Here is a 26,275-nt window from a genome sequence, read left to right on the forward strand (position 1 = left end):
GATGTGGCTGTATCTGGTTAACGGGAGGGATTTGTAACTCAAGCACTTCTTATAAGTTTCCCATACAGCCCTATAGATATTCTACAAAAGCTATTTAGCTATTGTTTTTTAATTTAAATCATCATCTAGCTATTAATGAACAAATATATTGTTACTTATTACAATCCCCCATTTCTCTTTTTACCAATTTTGTTCATTAAACCTTTTTAGCTCCTTCCTAGCAAGCGCTAACTGATCTATTTCATCAGTTAAGCTCTGTGCATTAATTATACCTGCTAATTTCTTTAGTCTTTTCATCATATTCCAATTCGCAACAAATTGAACTGCTGACAAAATAAATCCTAGTACAATCAGAATTAAAAGAACCACAATGGGATGGCACATACTGTTTAAGACACCTGTGGCAGTAGGTGACCATCCGAACAGCGTATCCCACCACCTATAATTGCTATCTTGCTTCACTCTTTCTACTACCTGGTGTATTTTCTCTACATCATGTTGAACAGTTACTAGGGTTTTCTGTCCGCTTTTCCTGATTTTCTCAAGAATTTTTATCAGATCCTGATGAAACAATAGTTGTCTCACTATGGTGAAGTTCATCCCAATTGGGGTGGGCATTAGCTTGTGAATCAGCGTGTAGTTGGATTGTAATAGGTGGTGAGAGGTAACTGTAGCTTCATAAGTGGTGTCACACCCTGTAATCTTGGTGAAGTTACAAGCACAGAAGTTTGAGTGATTCTTTGTATCCACCATAACATTATCTACTAGCACAAAATCACAGAGAGTTCTAAAACACATGCACCCATTGCCTATGTATATAAGAACTGTTTTAGAAACCTCGTTAGGGCGAATCTCAAAATGGCAAATGTTTTGCTCTGTGTCCAAACAGATATCTTGAGCTATAATTACACTGCCCTCGCAGATGAACCCCAACTGTTCTCGTACAATACAAGATTCCAAGTCAACAGTTTGCCATTTGTCACCAAGCTGATGGGCCCATCCTCTATGTTCTATAGGATAGGAGGACAGCTCCGTCATGGTTTATTCCTAATGCAATGACAGGAAAAACTAGATGTACAGAGGCATTTTGTATGGTCAAGACAAAGGCAGTGACTGTATTAGAAATAGGATTATAGGTAAAATTCACCAGTTTCCACCAGGGTTGGAATTCCCTTTCAAATTCAGTGGCATTGTCCCAAATTATTTTCCGAATTTCTGTGGGGAAAGTGCCTTCCTCGCCCTCTCTTATAATTGCAGCAGAGACTGACTGCATCCATAATTGTGCCTGGATACAGCTGAGGGCTAAGGAGACATTATTTTGTGTGGCACCAAGTGCATCAATCACCAATTTGTGATCGTTCACATTTACTCTTTCCCAATTTGGCAAAATGTTTGACAACGTCCACTGGTGTCTCCCCAAAGCCAGTAGAGATGACCTCAGTGGTTGCTGTAATTTGGACAGATCTCTGGCCATAGCAGCCAGCTTGTTCATTAGTACCTCCGAATCGATGCTATTCAGAATTCCCAGTCCTGTGCCTAGAACACCAGTCACATCTCTAAATTTCCTTGTTTTAAAAGAGCTGTGTTTCCTGAGCCAAGTAGTCCAGCCTTCAAAAGATGTTTGCAAAAACGGAGAACAAGCTGGCTGGATTTCTGAAACATTGGTCTGCATTAGCAGTTCGACCTGTTTTAGAGACCATGCTGGATTAAATAATATTTGTTGTTGACCAGTTTTTTTGATTATATAAGGTCCTATTTTGAAAATTTTTGGTGTGAGTGTGACCGGTGGTGTAGGTGAAACGGTGATAATGTGAGGTTTAGTAGTGATAGATTGTGTTTTAATATCTATTGTGAATTTAAAGGAAAGGCCCTGCGTATCTTTTGTCCAGAGACAGACTACCTCTGCCATGTGAGTTAATGTGAAGTTTTGCCAGCAGTCTCGTGCTGGGTATTCACAATTTATTTGTTTATCCTCCTGACCCATGGAAACACTGATTGAGATTGTGTTAGTATAGTCTGATCCATTAACCACTCGACATCCAGTATTAATTTGTTCTCCCACTACTCCTTGAAGCTCCCAAGTTTTCTGCCTCTTCCATTCGTGTTTGGGATACGGCAGACCGTCATGCAGAACTAAAGTTTGTAAACTCAAACCTGTGGTATTTCCCATAGATCCGGTAAATTGCAAAAAGGCCTGAGACCAGTCAGTGATCAGGGTCCGTTGGACTAGGATCTTGTTCCCTTTGTAAGGCTGATGGGGGTTTCCCCAGGCAGTTGGGAAGCTCAGGATTATAATGATAAAAATAGCTCGCCAAGCAGGGCAGGGTCCTAGCAACAAATTTTGTTCACCTCTTATAACCATATCTCTTTTACCTGGAGCATTCCTGTGCTCCGTTCCTGTTCCTGTGGCCCATTGCTCTCCCCCACTCCTCCTTACCTCTCTGCCTCACCTGCCAGCCCGGGTGCATCGGTCTGCAGGGATCATTATCTTCTCGGCAGCAGGGGTAGTCTTCAGGGGGTGCATTATTTGGGCTATCCCTTTCACTCCTGCCCCCACTACTAAGGGCAGGCTGCCAGGCCTCCAGGCAAAGAATCTCTCTTATTTTATGGCAGATTCTCTGCCGTTCCTAGCGAGCTTTATAGGGCCTGAGTCTCACTGTCTGGGTTTTTCCTCCGAGCCTTACAGGCTCGTTTCTTATATATTCGGAAGTAGCAGCGTACGGTACTATCCCAATTTCAGGGCTCAACTTGCCACTCTATGGGGACATGAATCTTTTTCCCTACACACACCTGTCTAATATCACACTCTGATTTTGGCAAATGATCCTATATGATTGGTGATGTATTGCCCAGGCCAGGGCCCAATGTCTCCTCTGCTCTATATTTTCAATTAATGTTATTGCTTCCCTATAAGGGATTTCTCTTGGTCCTGGGGCTGTTGCAAATTTGCTTAGAGCCGTGTAAGGGTTTTCCCTCCTCCAAACCCAATCACAAGTATGACACCAGGTACCCCCACCTAATTGTGATTGGAAAACACACCATTTGAGCCTACATCCCCCGCAAAATATTTTTATCCATGCCCTACAGATGGGATCACCACATTTAATGCACATTTAATGCACCGCCTTATCTCAGCGAGGACCTCAGCCACTGATATCAGATCATCCCATGTGTGCCAAATAAGAGGACACTTCAGTTCCTTTCCCACCCTTTGAATATTGTCTCTGACCAGTAGCTGCAGTCGGTGTTTCTCCCTCTCAGTCATTCATATTACCAGTTACTATGCGTTCTTATGTTTTCCGAAGAGTCAATCGTAGATCTCCAGGGCGACTGGTCACCTCCCAAGGGGTGTCTGCAGTGATGGGTCCTTTCACTCGACTGGCATGTGTCCAGCCTTTTTCAGCAGTTCGGATGGCTGTCTCTGTGGTAAACAGAATAACATAGGGACCTTCCCATTGGGGTGTTAGGGAGGTCTCTTTCCAAGTTTTAATTAGGACTCTATCTCCAGGTTTAAGCTTATGCATTGCTATGTCCAAAGGGGGACTTTGTACCAATAGCCCTTTTCATTTTAATTCCTCCCTTCATTTCATTAGCTGTTGTATGTAACTCTGAATTTCACTGTCTTGGATACAGGGATGGTTCCCTGGTAGCTCTAAGTCGTAAGGCATTCCACAGAGCATTTCAAAGGGAGAAATTCCCACATCCATCCTAGGTTGGTTCTAATGTTTAGCAGCGCCAGGGGTAAACATCTGACCCACGACATTTTAGTTTCCACCATAAGTTTAGTGAGTTGCTTCTTGATTTCTCCATTTGCCCTTTCTACCCTCCTTGAGCTTTGAGGGTGCCAAGGAGTGTGATATTTCCATTTAGTACCTAAGGCCATGGTTACCTCCTTTAGTACTTTATTTGTGAAATGGGGGCCTCTATCAGAGTCTAATATTTCTACTAATCCATACCTAGGGATTATTTCTTCCTGTAAGGTTTTAATCACTACGTTTGCAGTAGCCCATGATGTAGGATATGCTTCTACAAAGTGGGTTAGATGATCTACCAGTACCAATAAGTACTTGTACCTCCCTACTTTTGGCAGCTCGGTGAAATCTACTTGTACATGTGAAAAATGTCGGTGTGCCAGTTCCCTTCCTCCTGGAATCCTTTCTCGAGCTTGATGCCTATTAACCCTCTGGCATGTTATACATCCCCTAACTACTTGTTTTGCTATATCATAAATTCCTATACACATATACTTAATAGTAAACTGATCTACTAAGGCTTGGGTTCCCCAGTGAGTCTTTTCATGTAACTGCTGCACTATCCTCTGAGCTACAGATTTTGGCAGCACTTCCCTATCATCTGGTAATTTTCGAATACCCTCATTCTCTGTTATTCCCATTCTGTCTAATTTTTCCTTTTCCTGGGCTGTGAAGCTCAGGACACAAACTCTTTCATCATCTCGCATTCTCCTTGTTCCCTGCTCTTGGAATTTTCTGAGGGCAGCTTTCTTTGCTTCTCTGTCTGCTATATTGTTTCCTCTGATCAGATGGGAGGGACCCTTTTGATGTCCTTTAACATGTACTATTGCTATTCTCTTTGGGCCTCTTAATGCTTGTAATACCTGAGTGATTAGTTCCCGATATATTAATTCTTTTCCTTGGGAATTTATCAACCCTCTTTCTTCCCAAATTTTTCCAAAAGTATGTATCACTCCAAAGGCATACTTTGAATCCGTATAGATGGTCCCATCCTTAGCTTCCAAGAATTTCAGAGCCCGCAATACCGTATAAAGCTCACAGGCCTGGGCTGACCAACTAGGACTCAGAGGGCCGGATTCTATTATTTCTAAATTTTCACCTCCCACAATGGCATATCCAGAGATTCGCTTTCCCTCATCAACCCTAGAGGAACCATCCACAAATAACTTTTCTCCCTCTTCCAGTTCTTCCTCTTCGAGATCCGGTCTAATTTTTGTTTGTTTCTCTATGCTATGTAAGCAATCATGAGTTAAATTCTCCTGTGGATCCCCAAACAGGAATTCAGCAGGGTTTTGCAGAGAGGTGGTTTCAAGTATCAACCGAGGGGATGACAGTAAAATGCCCTCGTATTTCAAAAGTTTGGAGTCTGTTATCCATTTCTCTGCCTTTTGTTGCAATACTGCCCGTATATTATGGGGAGTAAAAACTTTCAGTTCTCCTCCATAGGTAATTTTGAGAGCTTCCTCCACTAAAAGGGCTGTGGCTACAATAATCTGCAAGCATGTTGGCCATCCCCTACTTACTGGATCCAGTAATTTAGAAATGTATGCCACTGGTTTTCGACTGCTGGCCCAGTCCTGAGCCAGTACCCCAAATGCTACTCCTGCCTTAGTATTAACGAACAAATAAAAAGGTCTCCTCACATCGGGGAGGCTTAGCACCAGGGCATTAGTCAATTCCTCTTTTAGTTGTTTTAATGATTCATCATCCTTTTCAGTCCATTTAATCAAACCTTCAGTAGTTAGTTTTTCATACAAGAATTTTACTTTGCCACTAAAGTTTTCAATCCATTGTCTGCAGTATCCTACGAGACCCAATAGGGTCTAATTTGTCTCTTATTTCTTGGGGGGGGGGAAGGGAGAGGATTTCTTTAACCCTCTTTGGATCTAGTGTTTTAGTTCCTTTACTGAGTCGGTGTCCCAGGTACTTCACTTCTTCTTCTACGAATTGCAATTTATTTCTGGACACCTTCAGCCCCTGAATGCTCAAAAAGTTTAAAAGCTTAATGCTTTCTTCCCTAACTGCTTCCTCACTCTTTCCAGCTATTAACAGATCATCTACATATTGAACAAGGGTTATTCCCGGGTTTGGGGTATAGGTTTGCATTATCTGTTCTAATGCATGCCTAAATAAATTCGGGGACTCAGTATATCCCTGTGGGAGCACGGTCCACCTTAGTTGTCGCTTTCCGTGGGTATCGGGATCTTCCCATTCAAATGCAAAATAGTCCCTACATTCTTCCTTCAAGGGGCATGCCCAAAAGGCGTCTTTTAAATCTATAACACTATACCATTGGTCATCAGGTTTCAATTGACTGAGCAATGTATGGGGATTAGCTACTACAGGGAACCGGGCAATAGTTCTCTTATTTATTTCCCTTAAATCATGTATTAGTCGGTATTTCCCATCTGATTTTTTTTACAGGTAAGATGGGGGTGTTGAAGGGAGACATACAAGGTTCCAAGAGCCCTTGTTGTATTAACCGTTCTATTTCTGGTTTTAGTCCCCTTCGCCCATCGTCTGACATGGGATATTGTTTTATCCTCACCGGGATTTCCGGGTTTTGGATAATAACTGTGAAAGGCTCTATATTCAGTCTCCCTGCTGTGTCAGGGGTATACCAAACCTCCGGGTTTATCTTCTCCTCGTCAGTGGCCCGTAGGGGGCACAGTCGGACTTTCAACTGTTTTTCTTCAATATTGATATTTATTCCTAATTCCACCATTAAATCCCTACCTAATAAATTGTAATCGGCTTCAGGAACTAGTAGCAAGGATCCTATCCCTATTTTTTTCTGTGATTCTATTAAGACGTCTTTAATTACAGGAACCTTGAAGGGTTCCCCTTTTGCCCCAATAACCTGTACTGTTAAAGGTGAAATCTTACATCCCGGGGGCAAAGACTGAACTGTTCATCTCTTGGCCCCCATGTCTACAAGGAAGGTTATGGGGGTTTGCTGGGGACCCACTTTAAGTTTTACCAAGGGCTCTGATGACATTTGAGTCCCCAGTAAATAGAGCCCTTGACCCCCCTAATCCTCTTTGAACATTTTCTCATCCCTAAGCCTCTTTCGACATTCCCTCTTCATGTGTCCTTTCCCACCACAGTAGTAGCACACCGTTCCTTCTCTCCCGCCCGCTGGGGGCCCTCCTAAATCCCGGGGACCCCTCCTCATGTAATTTCTTTCCCGTGGTGGAGGGTTGTTTCGTTGTCCCTCCCTGACTGCTGCCACCATCATCCGAACTTGCCTTTTATGTGCTTCTTCCTCCCGTCTAACATATACTTTCTGAGCCTCCCTAAGCAATTCATCATGTCCTCTGTCCTGCCAATCCTCTAACTTTTCTAATTTCTTTCGAACATCTTCCCACGATTTAGCTACAAACTGTGTTTTCAGGAGTGCTTGCCCCATAGGTGTCTCTGGATCCACCCCTGAGTATAACTGAAAACTCTTCCTTAATCTTTCCAACCGTTCAGTGGGGGTCTCATCCTTTCCTTGGCATTCTCTGAATGCCTTGCTTATATTTTGTCCCCAGGGCACAGCCTCCTGTATGCCCTGAATTATAATGGTTCTTAAGTCCTGCATATGACCACGATGGTTGGGGTCCTGATTATTCCAATTGGGATTTTGCAAGGGCCATTTGACATCAGCCGTAGGACCTTGAACATGCTGGGCGTCCCAAATTCTCATTCCTGCCCTTCTAATCATGCCTCTCTCCTCTGTTGTAAATAGTATGCCTAGAATGGACTTTATCTCTACCCAAGTATATACATTTGGTCCCAGGAACTGATCCACCCTTTCTGCTACTCCTATAGGGTCTTCTAATAATTTTCCCATCTCTTTCTTAAACTCACAGACATCTCCTGAGTTTAAGGGGACAGTGACAAACCCCATCCCAGCTTGAGGTCCTCCTAATGCTATTTCCCTAAGAGGGAACAACCCACTGTTCTCTCCTTCCTCAATTACTGTTTTCATTTGGCTCCTGTAATCCGAGGAGTCTGTGACCTGCTGTTTGTCAGGGGCTGATGCCGGAGGAATGTTTGGAAGGGATACAGGGGGGGCTGGGGCTGGTGGTGGTACATATGGGGGAGGATAAATAGAAATCTCTTCCTCCACTCGGGACTTTTTCTTTCTATCTTCTTCCCCTTGGCTTCCCTTAAGGGGGAGCAATCTAGTTATTTGCTCATTACTTCCTACCAACCACAATTTAGCATAAGCACTCTCCTCCAGGTTTTCTGGCTCTTTGGAATTCACATAGATATTCAGGGCTTGACAGACCCAGTCCTCAGAGGATCCGAAAACGGGCCAGTAAGTATTTCCTGAATCCAGTTTCTTACCTCCCCATACTACCATGCAATAATTTATCATTTTTGCTTTATCCTTCCCTTTTCTGGAGGGAAAATCATCCCAATACTTAATCATTAATCCTAACGGCCTATCCTTAGGTATTGGGGGTAACCGGGGGCCCTCCCCCATGGGGTCAGAAGGCTTGCTTTCCTTCTGCCCCATCTTCCAAGGCACATCCACGCACACACACACACACACCCCCCTCGGTCGTGGCTCGCTCCCTTGCGGGCTATGAGAAACGCACTACTGGAGGGTCCCTCTCGTGTTGTCCTCAGTTGGACGTCTCATTCACTGTGCCCTGGGATTCCAACCCCAACTGAGCGGTTCACCCGTATACTCACGCGTCCTGTGTCTTCGCTCGGATCTTCGTGCACAAAGTTTCAGGGTTACCGGTGTTTCCTGGCTTACTCTCGAATTTAGGTTCGTCGGTCCAGAGGGGGGGTCGGTTGAGAAGATCAGGGCCACCAAAGGGGTGGGGGCGCCCCCCCCGAATTCTCAAACCAACCCTGTCTCAGGATTCGAGTCATGACACCAAATTGTGATAAACGAATCGACCAAATTTAAGAATTGTACAATAATCTTTATTATGCAAGCAAGAATACGCAAGATTCAGCGCTGGGCGGCCAGGAGACTTTGCTCTCCTAGGCGTGCGCCTCCCCCCTTTAAAGTTCGCTTTTTATTGTCCTTTTTTTCCGGATTCCTGGATGACGTGGTCTGTTTTCTGCACGTGCTCCTCCTGTTGCTAGGGGTCTTTTTTCTGCCTTCTGGTGGTCGTGGGATGAAGGCCCCAAGTCTTCCTCTTTGGCAGCTTTCCTTATAAGGCATACCTATAAGTCTAATTTTTTTAAGCTCAGCATTCTTGCAAGGTTAATAATTGTTACCATATGTGTTTCAGAAAGTCTCCTACATCTATGGGGTAGAATTTTTGCAGAGCAAGCAATTCTACAAGGTTAGTAATTATTACCAGATGTGGCTGTATCTGGTTAACGGGGGGGATTTGTAACTCAAGCACTTCTTATAAGTTTCCCATACAGCCCTATAGATATTCTACAAAAGCTATTTAGCTATTGTTTTTTAATTTAAATCATCATCTAGCTATTAATGAACAAATATATTGTTACTTATTACAGGTGGCATGTGGTCGTGGCTATATTTCTCCCATTTGCAGGCTCTTGTCTAAAAATGAATCCTATAAGTAAGGCTTCTGTGGCTGTTCTGGTTTGCTTTATGGGTTAATAAGGTGAGGAATTAATGGATTTTTAACTTCCTCTAGAAAGCAGGCACACGGATTCAAGCTACCACACCCTAACTGTATGGTTTTGGGCTTACTTTAATATTGGTACCTACTGTAAAGAAATGACACTGGGGTAAAGTTTTTTTCCACCCTTCGGCCAGCTCTTTGGATCTGCCCCACCTGTTTTCAAAGAGTTCAAATCTTCTCTAAATGCTAATGATACCATATAGTTGTTGGTGTTGCTGATATGCCTGTTCTATTAAGCATTCAGAGATAAGGGAAGATTAACCTGGATAACTACCCTGACACCTACCTCAGAAAGTAGGGATGCTGCCCAAGAAACAGCCCCAGCCCCACAACCCATGTCAAAAATGAACCACACAGATTTGGTGGGGTTCTGGTGAAGGAGATACACGAGATGAGCCAGATGCTGAAGGAGCACATTTCCCCAGCTGGTGAGAGACCCCCCCCGCCTCAGAGAGAGAGAGAGTCTGATGGTGCAGCAGTGGAACCCACAGATGTTACAACCATCCAGGTTCCAGCTGAACTACAAAGGCAGTCACAGCCAGCAGCAGCCACCCCTGTAGAAACAAGGAAGTCAGAGATGAAATCAGAGTACCCAGGAGGTCCAAACCTTCTGGAAGGAATGCTTGGAAGAGCATTGGCTTTGCCACCAGCCCCAACAGGTGCTCCATCCCACTCCTCCTGTCCCTGACACGTGGCCTGCAAAGGAGCCAGTGCTGCCAGTGTGACCTGGGCTTTGCTGTGCACACAGGTTTGCAGTGCAGACCCTGAAGTCCCTGCTCTGCCAAAAGCAGTACAAGGATGTGGTGGTGTCAGTGGAAGGCAAGCGTGGCTGGGACACGCTGCTCTGTGCTGACACCCGCCACTATGCCATGGGTCTGCTGGCCAGGTGAGACTCACTTTCTCCCCATTGATCCTGCCATTTGTGCTCTGTGCCCGAGCTGTCCCACACATTCCCTGAGCCCCTGGGACACACTGAGGGGCGGCTAAGGACACACTGAGGGACAGCCAAGCAGACTGGAAAAGGCTGCGAGGGGAGAGAGCACAGGAGGAGACACCTCCTAAAGGGCCCAGGCCCCCTTGCAGGGTGGTGGGTAAAGACTACCAGGCTCTGTAAGCCTGTCCTTGGAGAGATTTGCTCAGGTTTCTGGTCCCTTTTTTGCCCTCCTAGGGAGATGCGCCATGCTTGTCTTCGGTTGTGTTCCAGTATTGCACTCCACCTCCTCTGGCTGCTCAGCACACAGGAGCCACACTGGGATCTGCCCACCCTGGCATTCCTTGTGGAGGTGAGCCGGGTGTCCAGCGCTGCCTGGCTGCTCTGCCTCCCAGCTCTCTGCCCTCTCGTGGCCGCAGCCGCCTGGGATGGTGCCCGCACCCTGTGCTGCTGCTGCTGCGTCCTGGGCCCAGCCCTGTGCGGCTGCGGGCTCCTGCCGGCCGGCTCCCCCATCACTGGCCTGTGCCTTTCAGGTCCTCGTGTGCCTGGATTCTAGTGAATGTGGCAACAGTGTTGTGAAGTTCTCTTCAAGGTACCTGCAGAGCGAGTGCAGGGAGAGGCGTCGCCTGGCGCTCAGGGCCCTTCTGGAGCTCATTGATGATCCCTCAATGGTGAGAAGGGGGCAGTGGCTGAAGCTGCACTGGGAACGCAGTCACTTGGCCTCTCCTGGCCTTTGGGCACTGGGGCAGCTGCTCCCAGCTCTTCTGCCTCCTGCTTTAGCTGCCCCAGTGCTTCGGGACAGGCCTTTGGCCTCTGGGCCCTGTGGCAGCAGGGTGGAATTTCACAGACTTGTGTTCCACACAGGCCGAAAGAATGTGGAGCTTGACCAAAAGCCTCATGCGCCTACTGGGGGACAATGATGCAGCGATAGCTGGGATGACACTCATCACACTCAGCTTTATACTCCTGCACAAACACATGCTGATGTCAACCCCCATTGCCGTGCAGCTGGCTGAGGCACTCCTGCCACTCTTTGACCACGTAAGGCTCTGTGCCCCCAGCTACAGCCACTGGGTGCTGCCTGGAAACTGTGTGCCCTGTGCATTTCCAGCCCTGTGCCCAGGGCGCCCTAAAGGCACCAATGCTGAGGTATTTTTTCCTTTTTTTTTCATCTAGGATAATAGCCAGGTACAGCTGCTCTCCATAAAACTCTTCCGAGACATGATGGAATATTTGGAAGAGAGAGAAAAACCTTTGGAAAGCCCTGTGCAACAGAGCCTGCTTCCACTCTTCTTCCACTGTAATGATGAGAATCGGCATGTGGCAGAGGCGAGGACTTGTGGGCTGCTGCTGTCCCCCTGGCAGGGGGCTGGGCTGCTTCCTGCCCTGCGCCTGCTGGACCGCAGCCTCCTGCAGGCCATGGCAGGGGGAGGCGGGTCCCGAGCCCTGGGCTGCGGGGCCATCTCCGCGTCTCTGCTGCTCTCCAGGCTTCTCGGGAAACGCTGCTTTATGCAGTTAAGTTTATGAAGAGGAGGAATCTCAAAAAGCTGCTGAAGGAGCAGAAACTGTGGAAGTTCAGCAAGTGCCTGGTAAGGATGGCCTGGAATCCCCAACTCAGCCAGGAGAAGGCCCCTGAGGGCGGTGCTCAGTGTGTGGGCAGGGCAGCTGTGCCCCTGCGCGCTGCTGCAGCCAGAGGCCGCGCGGGCTCTTCTGCAGGCTCCTGTGGGCCCGAGCTGGGTGCCCATGGAGCCCCCAAGCAAAAACAAGCAAGGTAGTGCACCTAAATCAGTACTATAATGCTATAAATGAAAAGTTTGACTAGGTCAATATTCAAGCAGCAATCAATTTATTAATTAATGTGGTAAAGTATGAGCAATACAGCACTGGGTACAGTGGAGGAAGTTTTCCCTCCAACTGCACACTGATAGTTGTGGCTTATGGGTATTTATAGAAGGAACTCATAAGCTTTCTCAGCAGTTTCTATTCCCAATTTTTACTCATTGGCAGTTTCCCTTCCCAATTTTTACATCACAATTCTATACAGTATTCTGATTTAGTTTTTCTCAGGATGTATCCCAGTAAAGGATTATCCCAGGTGGTGGGAGGTCCAACTTCTGAACAAAGAAAGAAGTCTCCCTGCTGGTGGGGTCTAGATTCCAGACATGGCTTTACCTTTTGATTGCAGAACTATAAATCTCATAACAGTGATGTGCAGCTTCCCCTGGTCGAAACTATTAGTCCTTGCATTGATGTTCATCTTCCTTTCTCAAGTTGCATTTCACTGTTTTGTCAAGGTGTAAAATAAGCATGTTTCCTTTTTAAACATTCTAAAGCTATAGTTTCACAGTACAAGCAATATTCCAAAATTATACTTCGAAAGGTTAGTATTTCAAAATTCTTTAAGGCTTAGCTACAAGCAGAAAGTTCCTGTCAAAAAGGAACATCCTCAAAGCTTTAATTCAAATGCTCCTAAATCAACTTAAGACTTATAAAAGTTAATTGTGAACAAAATATAGGTTCAAAGGCCTTCTTCCATGCTTTACTTTCCTCAGTTATTATTAGAATTCATCTTTACAAGTGTCCCATGGTTGGTTTCCTCACATATCACAATCACAAATACACATGTTGCCTGTATGTACATGACACGAAACACAGCTTTGTATTTCACAAAAGGAGAGAAAGGAGAGCGAATTAGAAAGATGCATCACCAATTACCTAAATTGTTTATCATCTTGCAGATCTGCACTTGCTGGGCAGCCCTGTTTTACACCAAGGACCTGGGAAACAATTCCCAGCAACTGGGAAAATCTGAGGTCATCCATCCACTCAGAGGTGAGGTCTCCTAATTTGCCCCAAAAGTAAATCCAGCTTTTATGTTGCCTTCTGATATAAGGCAAGGCGACCTGGTTTCGAGGAGCAGCACGGCGACCCAAACTCACCAAGGTCGCTCGGGCCAGAGAGCACGCAGATACCAATGTGGCAGACGGTCAAAGGCTTTTATTGTCTCATCTCGTGGGGTTTTATAGTCTAAGGGGCTTCTCTACGTCAGAGGGGGTCTGCAGTACTATCTATGGTTAGTAAGGAGTGGAAAGTTACTAGCACTACTATCGTTAGGGGGGCTACATTCCTGGTTACATTCCTAGAGTCATCTCTTATCTCAGGAACTAGGGGAAAAGGAATCCTGCCGCTTTCCGCCACATTGCGTGATCTTCCAATCACCTGTCCCTATCTACCACACTTTTATAGGCCAAAAAGAGCAAGTCCAAGTGACTCGATGATATTTTTGGCCCAGAAAGCCCTGCAGCTGATGGCACACTTCACAATCAGCAGGAGACACAGCCAAGCCAAAGCCCAGACCTCTGCTGGGAGGGTTTCCCCTCAAATACCCTTCAAACAAGCCTCTATTCAAGTCAGTTGGGAAAGTTTCTTCAAATGATCCATTTCTGGCACCTAACTACACAGGCTTACGTGAAAGATTCTAAAGCAGCTGCTCTGGAGTCAAAGAGCCAGCACTAATAGTCCTTGTCATATATTTGTAGCTAAATCACACTTTGGGGGATTTGAAGGAGTTTGGAATGAGTTAGAGAGTGGACCTCTGAATTTTTTAGATGATGCCATTTCTGTTTCTTATCTTCTGTGTAGACAGGAAGGACATGTTTGGCTCACATCTTCACTGCAAGGCTCAGAAGGTCTAAAAGACTTCAAGTTACAAGACATTTTAAGGATTTATTGGACAATAAAACATTGCCAACAAGGATATGTATGTTTCTGCCCCGATCCTTCAGTATTTCATCTCATGGACTCATGCTACAGGGAAAGCTTTCATAGCCAATCATGTTCTGACACACAAACCTACAGCACTGGAGTCTAAACTTCATGTTTGCTGTTGCAACTACTTTTATTTTTTCTATACCTAAACTCTAAAATGCTAAACTTTCCTCCAGTAAGCTTAAGGTGTCTCTGTTTTATAGTATAAATCTGCATTCGCTCTTCTTAGCACCTAAGTTTGGGAGCCCTTTCCAAGGCCTCAAAACAAATCCTGTGTTTAATTCTAAGCCTTGGCTAACAGGCCCAAAGGTCTGAGATTTCTCTGCATTTGGGTTTCCAGCAACACTGATGCTGTTAGTTGCAGAGTGCCCAGGATGCATCTTGCAGGTCAACTCTGGCAGGAACAAGGCGGCTGCCAGGGGGCTGCTTGTGGCCTCTGACAGCCCACTGGCCAGGGCTTGCCAGCGGCCCAGCCCCTCAGGGGCTGCCCCAGCCCGGCCAAGCTGCCCGGCAGCAGCGCCGCAGCCCCACAGCAGCTCCAGAGCAGCCCCATGCAGAGGCACCTGGGAGCCCTCAGCAAGGCAGCCGGCAGCACACGGGCAGGAGGACACGGTTGGCGCTTCCTGCCTGGCACAGGGCTTGTGGCCATCTCCAGGCACCTCTCTGGCAGGGATCTCCGCAGCTCCGGCCCCTGCCCAGCCGCTCTGTGGGCAGCACAAAGGCTTCAGCAGAACCACCAAAGGCCAAGGGGCTTCTGGTCATTTCCCCTGGCCCACTGCATGCCTGGGTAACTGGCTGAGTGCGAGCACCCCTTTCCCCCTCCTCCCCTATGCCCTGTGGACCATGGGCAACAAAAGAATGATCCTGGGAGTCTGTGTATTATATCACAGTCTATATTTACATGGTAAAGGAAAACAAAAAAAAATGAAAAGAACATTCTTGAAGAAAAAGAAAGTTCCACCTGACTCAGGTGGCCCCAGCAAAAAGAGGTTCTGGGCTCAGCTCTCCTCAGAGCTCTGGGAGGGTAGGCAGCCGAGCCGTGACAGACGATGCCATGTCTTCCACGCCCTGCGCAGGTGATTTTGGAGCCACTGGAACCTGGAGATGGGAGCCCGCTCTCCTGACTTCAGGACGCACAGTGCTTGAATTGTCAAGCTCCCCATGGTGAGGCTGATATCATTCGTTTTGTCTTCAAGAGCTGCAAGAGAGAGGAACAGAGGCATAGTCAGAAGCTGGAGCTGCGGGGAGCCGAGGAGAGCCCCCTGCAAGGGCCATCCCAGCCGGCTCTTGCCATGGCCAGGAGGGAGAAGGGAGCAAGGGGATCAGCCCGAAGCTGCTGGCCACGAATGGCCCACATGGCCCTGAGATTTCAGTGTGCTCTGCCCACGGGAGCAGAGCTCTCCACAGCCGGGGCAGGGCTTGCAGCTCCCCCCAGCAGCCCCCGCTGCCCTCACTCACCGGTGCAGATCAGCTGCAGCTCTTGCTGCTGCCCCCTCAGGTGCCGCCCGGCCATGCCTGTGAACACAGAGCCTGTCACGGCCCCAGCAGCACAGCAGTGCTGCCAGCAGCGCTGCCGGCACTGTGGCCACATGTGCTGCCGGCCCGGCAGGGGTCAGCTCAGCCCATGCGGCACGCTGTCGGCCCAGGGCACGGCTGTCAGAGGGCGGCAGCAACAATGCCCAGGCCAGATGGGGCTCCACGGCGCCGGGCCCGGCTGGCGCTGCCGGGGCAGCAGGCAGGGCTGGTGCCTGTGAGAATCCTTAAAATCTGAGGGGTTTTGGAATTCTAAAAAAGGCAGGCCTCAGAGAGAGCAGAAGTTTGATTACAGTTAAGCAGTAGCCTTAAATTTGTCAGCAGAAAGTTTTTATAAGAAGTAGAAAAGTAAGGACAAATAGAACAATGATCTGGGTATTAACGCTTGATTAGCATACCTCCCTAAGCTACAGCAAAGTATCTCTAGTGAGATATTAGGAAGTTCTAAGCTTAATAATGGAGCCCTGGGGATTGTATTTTAATGTTAACAAGCAGGTATCATATTCAAAATAATCGAGTATTTTTTGACTGAAGGTACGTGTGCTTACAGTGGGTAGATAGAAATACTGTCAATATGCTTTTGCTTTGTGTGATTGGTCAAAAACTTACAAAGTAAGTTCTAACATGCAGTTCTTTGTCTGCTGCCAGTGATGTGAGCTGCTGGCATCTTCCCATTGTGATACCCATGTAATGAGACTGATGCTGGAAGATAAAACAGCTCGAGACGCATTCCCCAGCAGTCCCGTCCCATTGGTGATTTGTGCAGGGACGCCCAAGCAGTGATACGGCCGAGCTGCAGCAGGGCCGGACAGGGTGGGGCAGTGTGGGGCCAAGTTGGCTGGGGCGGGGTCGGGTTGGGTGGGGCAGGGCAGGGCAGGGTGTGGCAGGGTGGGGCCGGGTTGGGTGGAGCAGTGTAGGGTGGAGCATGGCAAGGTAGGGTGAGGCTACAGTGGTGTGGGGTGGGGCAGGGTGAGGAAGGGTGGGGCAGGGGCATATTGGGTGGAGCAGTGTAAGGCAGACCACAGCAATGTATGGCAAGGCTGGGTTGGTTGGAGCGGAACAGGGCAGAGCACATTAGGGTTGGGCAGAACTGGGCAGAGGGAGGTTGGGTAGGGTGGAGAAGGGTGGGGGAGGGGGGGGTTGGCCAGGATGGGCAGGGAGCCCAGGCTCATGAGTCATCCATGAACCTGATGGCTGCCTCTCAAAGAGACTCTTGTGGGCTGTCCTGGCACAACAGGGCCTGATGCAGGTGCTCGACTGCTCTGCTTCTGTCCTCTGCCAGCTGGAGAGTGCCAGGAGGGTGCAGTTGGTGCAGGCTCAGCCCCTGGGCCAGGCTCTCCCTGTGGCCAGCACTGGCCTCCCCTGGCCACACAGCCCTGTGAGGCAGTGAGCAGCCACTGGGGCTGGGCTCTGGAGGGGGCAGAGGGCTTGGTGCTGCCCAAGAAAAAATAAAAGTTAAAATTCTGACATCAGAGACAAATAGCAGTATTGGAGATACTTTTTGCAAGGGATGGACAAAAGAATGACCCTGACAAGGTCAGATGAACAGTGCAAATGTGGTGGAGCCGTGCACAGCAGGGGCCATGGGTATATTCCAGCTTCATGGGAGCAATGCATTTTGTGGATAACCAAGAGACAGTGAGTTCTGTAGCAAGCAAACTCAGGAATGATGAGACCATCATCCATGGCCTGATACACACTCATGTCTCTGCTGTGGTCAAGTCTCAAGGATGAACAGGAAAAATTCAGAGAGAAGATGAGGAAGGAGATGAGCAAGGACAGTTCCCATGTGGCACCAGTGCAAACCAGAGGCCCCAATGTCAGAGCCCAACATCCTCCAGCTAGGGAGAGGGAGTACATCCCTACAAGTGGACCTGTGGTTCTTCCTGTAAGAACATGGGCAAGGCATGAGAGGGTGGAATGGAAAACTCATCTCTATCCTAGCAGCATGGGTATGCAAGCTAAAAAAGGAAACTAAGGGCATCTAGCCAGGTAGAGACAAGGGAAAATTGTGTTTTTTGTGCTGTGTGGATCCCTGGCACACCAGAGCCATAGATATACAAGGTGTTTGTCAATTCTGGTGCACAGTGTACTCTAATCCATCCAGGACATGTGGGCGCAGAACCCGTTTCCATTGCCAGGGTGACAAGGGATGTACAGCAGGTGATCCCGTTGGAAGCCAAGGTTAGCCTGACTGGGAAGGAGTTGCAGAAATTCCTATTGTTACGGGCCCAGAGGCCCCGTGTATTCTGGGCATAGACTTTCTCCAGAACAGCTATTACAAAGACTCAAAGGGACTCAGATGGGCTTTCGGCATAGCTACTGTAGAGAGAGAGAACATTAAGCAGTTGAACTTCTTGAATGACTATCAGAAAACCCATCTGCAGTTGGACTCCTGAAGGTGGAAAAGCAACGAGTGCCTATTGCCACCTCGATGGTGCACCTTCAGCAGTATTGAACAAAACGAGACGCCGTGATCCCCATGCACAAAATGATCCGTGAGCTGGAAAGTCAAGGACTGGTCAGCAAGACCCACTCACCCTTCAACAGCCCCATCTGGCCTGTGTGCAATTCTGACAGAGAATGGAGATTGACTGTGGACTGTTGTGCCTTGAATGAAGCGACTCCACCACTGAGCTCTGCTGGGCCGGACATGCTGGAACTCCAGTACGAGCTGGAGTCTAAGGCAGCAGAGTGGTACGCCACTGTTGACATTGCTAACGCATTTCTCTCCATTCCTCTGGCAGCAGAATGCAGGCCTCAGTTTGTTTTCACCTGGAAGGTGTGCAGTTCACCTGGAACCGACTGCCCCAGGGGTGGAAGAGCAGCCCCACCATCTGCCATGGCCTTATCCACACTGCACTGGAAAAGGTTGAAGCTCCAGAACACCTGCAGTACATGGAAGGCATCATTGTGTGAGGGAACACAGCAATGGAAGTATTTGAGAAAGGAGAGAGGATCATCCAGATTCCCCTGGAAGCTGAATATCGCCATCAAGAATAAGGCCAAGGGACCTGCCCAAGATATCCAGTGCCTGCAAGTAAAGGGGAAGGATGGATGGCGTCATATTCCCACTGAGGTCATCAGCAAGATCACTGCAATGTCTCCACCAACCAGCAAGAGGGAAACACCCGCTTTCCTAGGTGTCACAGATTTTGGAGAATCCACATTCCCAAGCATAGCCAGATTGTGAGCCCTTTCTACCTGGTCACCCGCAAAAAAGAATGATTTCCACTGGGGCCCTGAACAGCAACAAGCCTTTGCCCAGATCAAGCAGATCGCTCATGCAGTAGCCCTTGGCCCAGTCAGGACAGGAGCAGAGGTGAAGAATGTGCTCTACTCTGCAGCTGCATACAATGGATTGCCCTGGTGCATTTGGCAGAAGGTGCTTGGGGAGACTCATGATCGACCACTGGGATTTTGGAGTCAAAGCTACAGAGGGTCTGAAGCCAATTCCACTCCCAAAGAGAAGGAAATCTTAGCTGCCTATGAAGGAGTCCAGGCTGCCTCAGAGGTCACTGGTGCTTTAGCACAACTCCTCCTGGCACCTTGACTACCAGTGCTGGGGTGGAATTCAAAGGCAAGGTTCCTTCCACCCACCAGTGCCATCAGTGCTAGATGGAGCAAGTAGATTGCTCTTATCACTCAGCGCGCCTGTATAGGTAAATAGAATTGCCCTGAGATTTTGGAGGTAATTACAAATTGGCCCGAAGGTGAGAATTTTGGTGTCAAAGAACAAAAACCAGGGACACGGGCTGAAGAGGCTCCTCCCTATAACCAACTGCCACCAGAGGAAACACGCTACGCTCTTTTCACTGGTTCCTGTCGCATCGTAGGGATGAACCGGAAATGGAAAGCAGCCATATGGAGCCCCACATGACAGACTGCACAAGCTGCCGAAGGAGACGGTAGATCAAGCCAAGTTGCAGAACTCAAAGCTGTTCAGCTGGCCCTGGACATTGCAGAATGAGAGAATGGCCAAAGCTCTACCTCTACATTTATTCATGGATGGTAGCCAATGCTCTGTGGGGCTGGCTGGAACGGTGGAAAGAGGCTAACTGGCAGCGTAGAGGAAAACCAATTTCGGCTGCTTATGAGTGGAAAGACATTGCTACCAGAGTAGGGAGGCTACCTGTGAAAGTCCGCCATGTAGATGCCCATGTCCCCAAGAGTAGAACCAATGAGGAACACCAAAACAGTGAGCAGGTAGACCAAGCTGGAAAGATAGGGGTGTCCAAGATAGACCTAGATTGGGAACAAGGGAGAGTTATTCCTAGCTCGATGGGCCATGATGCCTCAGGTCATCAGGGCAGAGATGCCACCTCTAAGTGGGCACAAGACCGAGGGATGAATTTAACCATGGACAGTATTTCTCAGGTTATCCATGACTGTGAGATGTGTGCTACCATCGAGCTGGCCAAGCCAGTGAAGCCCCTGTGGTATGGTGGGCGGTGGTCCAAGTACAAGTATGGGGAGGCCTGGCAGATTGATTACATCTCACTGCCCAGACACACCAAGGCAAGCGCTATGTGCTGACCATGGTGGATGCCACCACTGGATGGTTGGAAACCCACCCTGTGCCTCATGCTACGGAACACCATCCTGGGCCTTGAAAAGCAGGTCCTTTGGAGACATGGTACCCCTGAGAGAATTGAGTCAGACAATGGGACTCATTTCAAGAACAGCCTTATTAACACGTGGGCTAGGGAACATGGCATTGAGTGGGTGTATCATATCCCCTACCATGCACCAGCTGCAAGAAAAGTGGAGAGGTACAATGGACTACTAAAAACCCAGCTGAAAGCTGTAGTTGGGGGATCTAGTTGGGAACAGCATTTAGCAAAGGCTACGTGTTTAGTTAACAGACAAAGTTCCACCAATCGAGCAGCTCCTGCCCAGTCTGAGTCCCAGAATGTAATAGATGGAGATAAAGTCCCAGTGGTACATGTCAGAGGTTTGTTAGGGAAGACTGTGTGGATCAATTCTGCCTCGAGTACAGAAAAACCCATTCGTGGGTTTGTCTTTGCTCAAGGACCAGGTTGCACATGGTGGATAATGCAAAGAGATGGAACAGCATGATGTGTACCTCAGGGAGATCTGATTGTGGGGTGAGAATGATATGCAATATCACTGTTCATTGGATGTTATTGCCACTGTCCGTACATTAAATTATAGAGACATGAGATAGAAGGAAATGTGTAAGTGTTGAAGGTCTGGGCAAGTGGAAGGTGGAGAAGGAAATGTGCAAGTCTCAAAGGTCTGAACAAGTGATAGATGGATCTTTGAGTGAGTAAGGTGAAAGGGGGAATCCTGCAGCTCTGTAGTATAGGACCTGGATTCAGGGGTCCAGTGTGGGGATGTGATGAGGGCATGATGGGTATTGCTTGTAAATTTTGGGGGAACAGATGGAAATTTTGTGTGAATAAATGCATGATGTGTGGTAGTATGTTGATGATATGAGGATAAGCGGTGGAACGTCCTATGGTGACATTATGATGCTTGTATCCCCATTCATGTGTTCTGTTAATGTTGGATATTATGTTCTGTACCTTTAAGACTGGCTCTGAAGAGAGAAAATTTTGTTTTGGTTTTCTTATCAGCCTGGCTGGGACACAGAGATTGCAGCTTTTGCTTTTGCTGCTTTTGCTTTTCGCTTTTCTCTCTCTCTTTCTCTCACTCTAGCTTGCTTTGCTCCTGCTTGCTTTTGCTTCTGCTCATTAGCTAGTTTAGCTAAACAGTCCAAATTGCTTCCTGGACTGTTTCTCCTTTCTTTTTTTGATCATCTCAAACCTACTCTGGACTGGGACCTGGGAACACCGAGAGTTTACACCTTGTGGCTGCAGCAGCTGCCCCAGCACCAGAGGGACTGAGAAGAGAGCAACCACCGCCCCCCCCCCCACAGAGAGACTTTCCGAATTAGTCATCTTTTTCAGAGTGATGTCATCTGGTATTGTTAATTCTTGTGTGCTGGGGGGTGCTGTGCCTGTTAAATAAACAGGTTCTTTCCATTTCTCACAGGGCGTTCCACAGCAATGGTTTTATTGAGGGGTCTGTGAAGGGTTTTGGAATACACCTCCAGAATTCCCTATGTCCAGGGCTTTCTTCCAGACAAAAGCTGCCAGGAGGGACAAGTCTGACTGGCCTTGGTTTCTTAAGAGGTGTCTCTCATCTGCCTTTGAAACACTGGAGCTCTGTGCTTTCCTTCCTAATGAAAAGAACTCTTCTTCCTGTCCTGGTGCCCACGGCCAAATCTGAGATTCTACCTCCAAAATTCCCTATATCCAAGGATCTCCCCTAGATGAAAGGTGTCAGGACAGACAGCTCTGCCTGCCTTGGCCCATGAGTGGTCACCTCCTGTGTTCTTCCAAGAAACTTGGGCCATATGGGGAAAGATCTTCACAGCCCTGTGCATGGTGAGTGTGTGGCTGTAGGGCAATGTCCCCTGCTCCTGGAAGGCTCTCCTGAAGCCAGCACAGCCCACAGCCTGGGGGATGTGTCAGGGGGACTCTCCCAGTTTCTCTGTGGCACAGGAGGAGGAGGAAGAGAAGGAGGAGGAGGACAAGGGGGAGGATGTGCTGCAGAGTGGGGCTGCCCTGGGCACTGTCAGAGGGACAGGGCAGGATGGCTCCTGCTGCCAGGAACTGCTGCAGGGGGTGAAGCTGGGGCTGCAGCCAGGGCTGCCCAGGGCTGTCCTGCAGAGCAGCTCCTGCAGCCCTCAGGGCTCTTGGCCAGTCCAGGGCATGTGCCATCTGCCAGGGGCAGCTCTCAGCCTGCCTGGCAGCTCCCCATGGATGCTGCAGGGAGAAGCTGGAGGTGGAAGGAGCCACCCCTATCAGGGAAGATTCCTCCTGCTGTGGAGATGGTGCTGCATGTCCAGGGCTGCTCTCAGCTTTCTCCTAAAGGGAAGGGAAAGGGGCTGTCAGCTTTGGCTGTGTCACTGAGACTCCTGCACTGTCAGGAGTCAGTCACATCAGCAGATGTGCCTCAGATCTCCCTCAGAAAGTGCTTCCTCAGCCTCCTCTCCCTACAGACAGCAGCAGCAGCAGCACCTTGGCTTGCAGCATCTCTGTTTGTCTGGCCTACCCTTAAGGCCCTGCTGCCAGGGAGATGCCCCTGGGCAGTGCCCTGTGCTGGGAGGGGTGTGCAGGGCAGGGCTGAGCCTCCAGGGCTGGGCTGGGCTCTGGCAGCACTGGCAGAGACAAGGCTTGGATAGAGGAGCCAGTTCCCCTAGTTGGATAGGCAGATGAGAGGTGATCACCAGAGGCCAAGGCCAGCCGGAGCTGGCAGGTTTTTTTTCTGGGAGATGCCCTTGCCTACAGAATTTTTTTCAGGGGAGTACAAAATTTGTCCATGGACATCTGGAAAGAGAAAATTCTTTTCCATAGGAAGGAAAGCAAGGAGCCTCAGTGGTTCATGTGCAGATGAGAGGCAGCCCTTGACATTCCAAGATCAGTCAAACCTGTCAGGTGGCCCCTGGGAGGCCAAATCAGCCAGACCTGTTCCATGTTCCCTTGGTTCCATGGGCCCCATGGAGTCACCATAGTCTCCATAGGTAGGAAAGAGCCCCAGTGTTCCAGGGGTAGATGAGGGGCAGTCACCAGAGGCCAAGGGCAGCCAGATCTCTCCATTCTGGCAGCTTTTGTCTGAAATCAACCCTTGGATATATAGGATTATTCATGTGGAATCCCAATTTTGGCCATTTCTACATTGATAAGGATTTCTCTTTTCCATAGGAAGGAAAGCACAGAGCCCAAGTGTTTCCGGGGCAGAGGTAGAAACAGAAGGCTCTTGAGAGGCTAAGCCAGTCAGACCTGTTTATCCTGACAGCTTTTTTCACAAAGGAATCCTTGGACATACAGAATTTGGGAGGTGGAATCTCAATTTTGACCATGAGCACCAGGTCAAGATGGGTTATTTTTCCCATAGGAAAAAAAACCCATGAAGTCCAAGTGAGGAAAGTGAAGGGAGACTTAAACGTCTGATCAATGATCATCAGTCTCCGATTTATTGATCCAGCTTACATACTTTTATAGTAGTGTTAATTAGGCTCATGCATATTGCAAAAGCTGAGCTCATCATTGGTTACAGATTACATGTCAACCCCTCCTTTGTTGCTAATACCTGTGGCTTTCTTGTTGAGACTAATACTTGTTTTTTATCGTGCTGCTGACTACATTCAAGGACTCCATGTTTTTCACCATGTTTTTCTCATCACTTAACCAAGGAAACAGTGTTATTGTTTATCTCGTAAGGAAAAAGGCTGAGAACTTAGTACTTACATCTGCTTTTTACTGCTTAACCAGCTGTATATGATCATGGCCTTTTTCTATAAGCCATGTCTGAACGAAACTCTCCAACATCCAAGTGTTTGGGAAGAAGATGAGAGGTGGCCCCCCATGGGCCAAGAGAGCCAGACCTGTCTCTCCTGACACCTTTCATCTGGGGGAGATCCTTGGACATAGGGCACTTTGGAGGTGGAATCTCAGTTTTGGCAGTAGGCCCCTGGATAGGCAGAAGAGCTATTTTTATTAAGAAGAAAAGCACAGAGCCCCAGTGTTTCAGGGGCAGATGAGTGCCAGCGCTCAGGAAGCCAAGGCCAGCCAGACTTGTCAGTCCTGGCAGCTTTTGTCTGGGAGCTGTCCTTGGATATAGAGAATTCTGGAAGCAGATGCCCAATTTTGGCCATGGGTTCCTGGTCAAGATGGATGGTTTTTTCCCCTGAGCAAGAAAAGCACATGGTCCCAGTGTTTAAAAGGCAGATGAGAGGTGGCCCCTGGGTGGCCAAGGCAGCCAGATCTGTCTGTCCTGGCAGATTTCATCTGGGAACAAGCTTTGCATATAAGGGAATTTGGAGGAGGAATACCAATTTTGGCCATGGGCCCCTGGTGGAGAAGGACAGTTCTCACCCAGAGCCCCAGTGCTCCAGGGACAGATGAGAAGCAGCCTTCGACATGCCAAGGTCAGCTGGACCTGTCAGGTGGTCCCCAGGAAGCCCTGCCAGCCAGACCTGTTCCCTTGGTTTCATGGGACCCCACAGTGTCACAATGGTCTATTTGGTTCCATGAGGGCCTGCAGTGTCACAATGGATCTGTAGTTCCACAAAGCCCTGATGTGTCACCGTGGCCCCTAGGCTCCATGTGCCCTTGCTGTGTCACAGTGGCTCCTCTGTGACACTGTGGGCTGCACAAGGTCACCACAGACCCTTGGTTCCTTGGTGCCCCCAAGTTTCACAATGGTCTCTTTGATTCCATGAGGCACCACAGTGTCACAATGGCCCCTTGGTTCCATGAGGTTCTGTAGAGTAAGAGCTGGAATGAGAGACTCAGGACTCCAGGTGGCGCTTCAAAAGGCAATTTATTACATCCAAGGTGTTATAGCAGTCCAGGGTCATGTATGACCGAACCTGTGCCTGCAGCTGTCAGCTCCAGCTGCAGGCAGACCTGGAGACCCTTTAGTTTTTTGTTACAAATTCATTATATACTTTTCTTGGTGAGCATCTTAATACAGAAGAACCAATCTATACCTTAACTTTTACCTATAGCTTATTACAACTATTATAATTACCATATTCATGTTACTATTCTCCAAACATTAAAGTTACTACATTATAGTTTAGGCTAGAAGTTGTTTTTCAGTTTTCTTGCAGTAGAAAATTCTGAGACTTTTTTTTTAATTTGCAGCATTGACAGTCTTGTTTGCCTGTGGTATCTTTCTGCTTGGTAAAAACATCTTCTTGTTTGAGGTGAGTTTATCCTTAGCTCTAAGCCATAAAAACCCCTTCTAACTAACATACCCTTTGCCTTCTTAGTTATCCAGTAAGACGAGCTCAGCAATCCTTTCCTTCTATATCAAAACTTGCTTTCATTTCTATTCCTTCTTCAGACACTACATTGAAAAATTCTTCTGCCAAGCATACGTATCTGTGAGACTTTCTTGTCAAACTTTCATCCTTCCCAACACCCCTATAGAGCGGTCAAGTGTCTGAGGCCAAGAGTGCCTGGACAAGAGGGACAGATCTTTTCTATAGGAAGGAAACCACAGAACCCCAGGGTTTTGAAGGCAGATGAGAAGCAGCCACCAGAGGCAAAAGCCAGCCAGACCTGTCTGTCCTTGCAGCTTTTGTCTGAAAGCAGCCTTTGGATATATGGGGAGTTTTAGAGGTGGAATTCCATTTCAGCCATGGGTTCCTGGACTTGAATGACTGTTCTATATAGGAAGGAAAGGGCAGAGCCCCAGTGTTTCAAAGGCTGATTAGAGGCAGCCCCAAGGAGGCCAAGGCCAGCCAGATGTGTTGTCAGGGAGGAATCCTTCGACAGACAGACTTTGGGAGACGAAATCCCACTTTTATCTATGGGCATCAGGATGAGAATGGCAGTTCTTTTCCATAGGAAGGAAGGTAAGGTGCCCCAGTGTTCCAAAGGCAGATGAGAGCTGGGCCTCAGGAAGCCAAGAGAATCTGGACAGTCCTGGCAGTTTTAGTCTTGGAGCTATCCCTGGATATAAGGAATTTCAGCGGCAGATTCTCAGTTTTGGCCATGGATGCCTGGACTTGAAAGATGTTTTTTCAATGGGAAAGAAAAGCACAGGCCTGCAGTATTTGGAAGGCAGATGAGAGGTGGCCCCCAAGAGGCCAAGGCCAGCCAGAGCTGTCTATCCTGGCACGTTTCATATGGCAATAATCCTTA

At 48.2% G+C, this 26,275-nt stretch overlaps 1 protein-coding gene across 8 annotated transcripts in view; it reads left to right on the forward strand.

Moving 5' to 3' along the window:
- Positions 1-16,414, forward strand: part of LOC102074184 (uncharacterized) — a 24,290-nt gene extending 7,876 nt beyond the window's left edge. For 2 of the 8 annotated variants that reach the window (XM_074530478.1, XM_074530475.1), the window contains 6 exons: positions 10,527-10,641; positions 10,823-10,960; positions 11,154-11,330; positions 11,466-11,878; positions 13,028-13,121; positions 13,932-16,414. In XM_074530478.1, the coding sequence (XP_074386579.1) occupies positions 10,531-10,641; positions 10,823-10,960; positions 11,154-11,330; positions 11,466-11,816 (777 nt within the window). In that variant the 5' untranslated portion in view covers positions 10,527-10,530 and the 3' untranslated portion in view covers positions 11,817-11,878; positions 13,028-13,121; positions 13,932-16,414. Of the gene's footprint in view, positions 1-1,526; positions 10,245-10,526; positions 10,642-10,822; positions 10,961-11,153; positions 11,331-11,465; positions 11,879-13,027; positions 13,122-13,931 lie in introns of those variants that run through there. The other 6 variants (XM_074530473.1, XM_074530471.1, XM_074530472.1 and 3 more) reach the window with 6 other exon arrangements.
- Positions 16,415-26,275: the final 9,861 nt, after the last annotated feature.

This window comes from Zonotrichia albicollis, chromosome 32 (genome assembly GCF_047830755.1).
Source record: "Zonotrichia albicollis isolate bZonAlb1 chromosome 32, bZonAlb1.hap1, whole genome shotgun sequence".
NCBI classification, from domain to species: domain Eukaryota; kingdom Metazoa; phylum Chordata; class Aves; order Passeriformes; family Passerellidae; genus Zonotrichia; species Zonotrichia albicollis.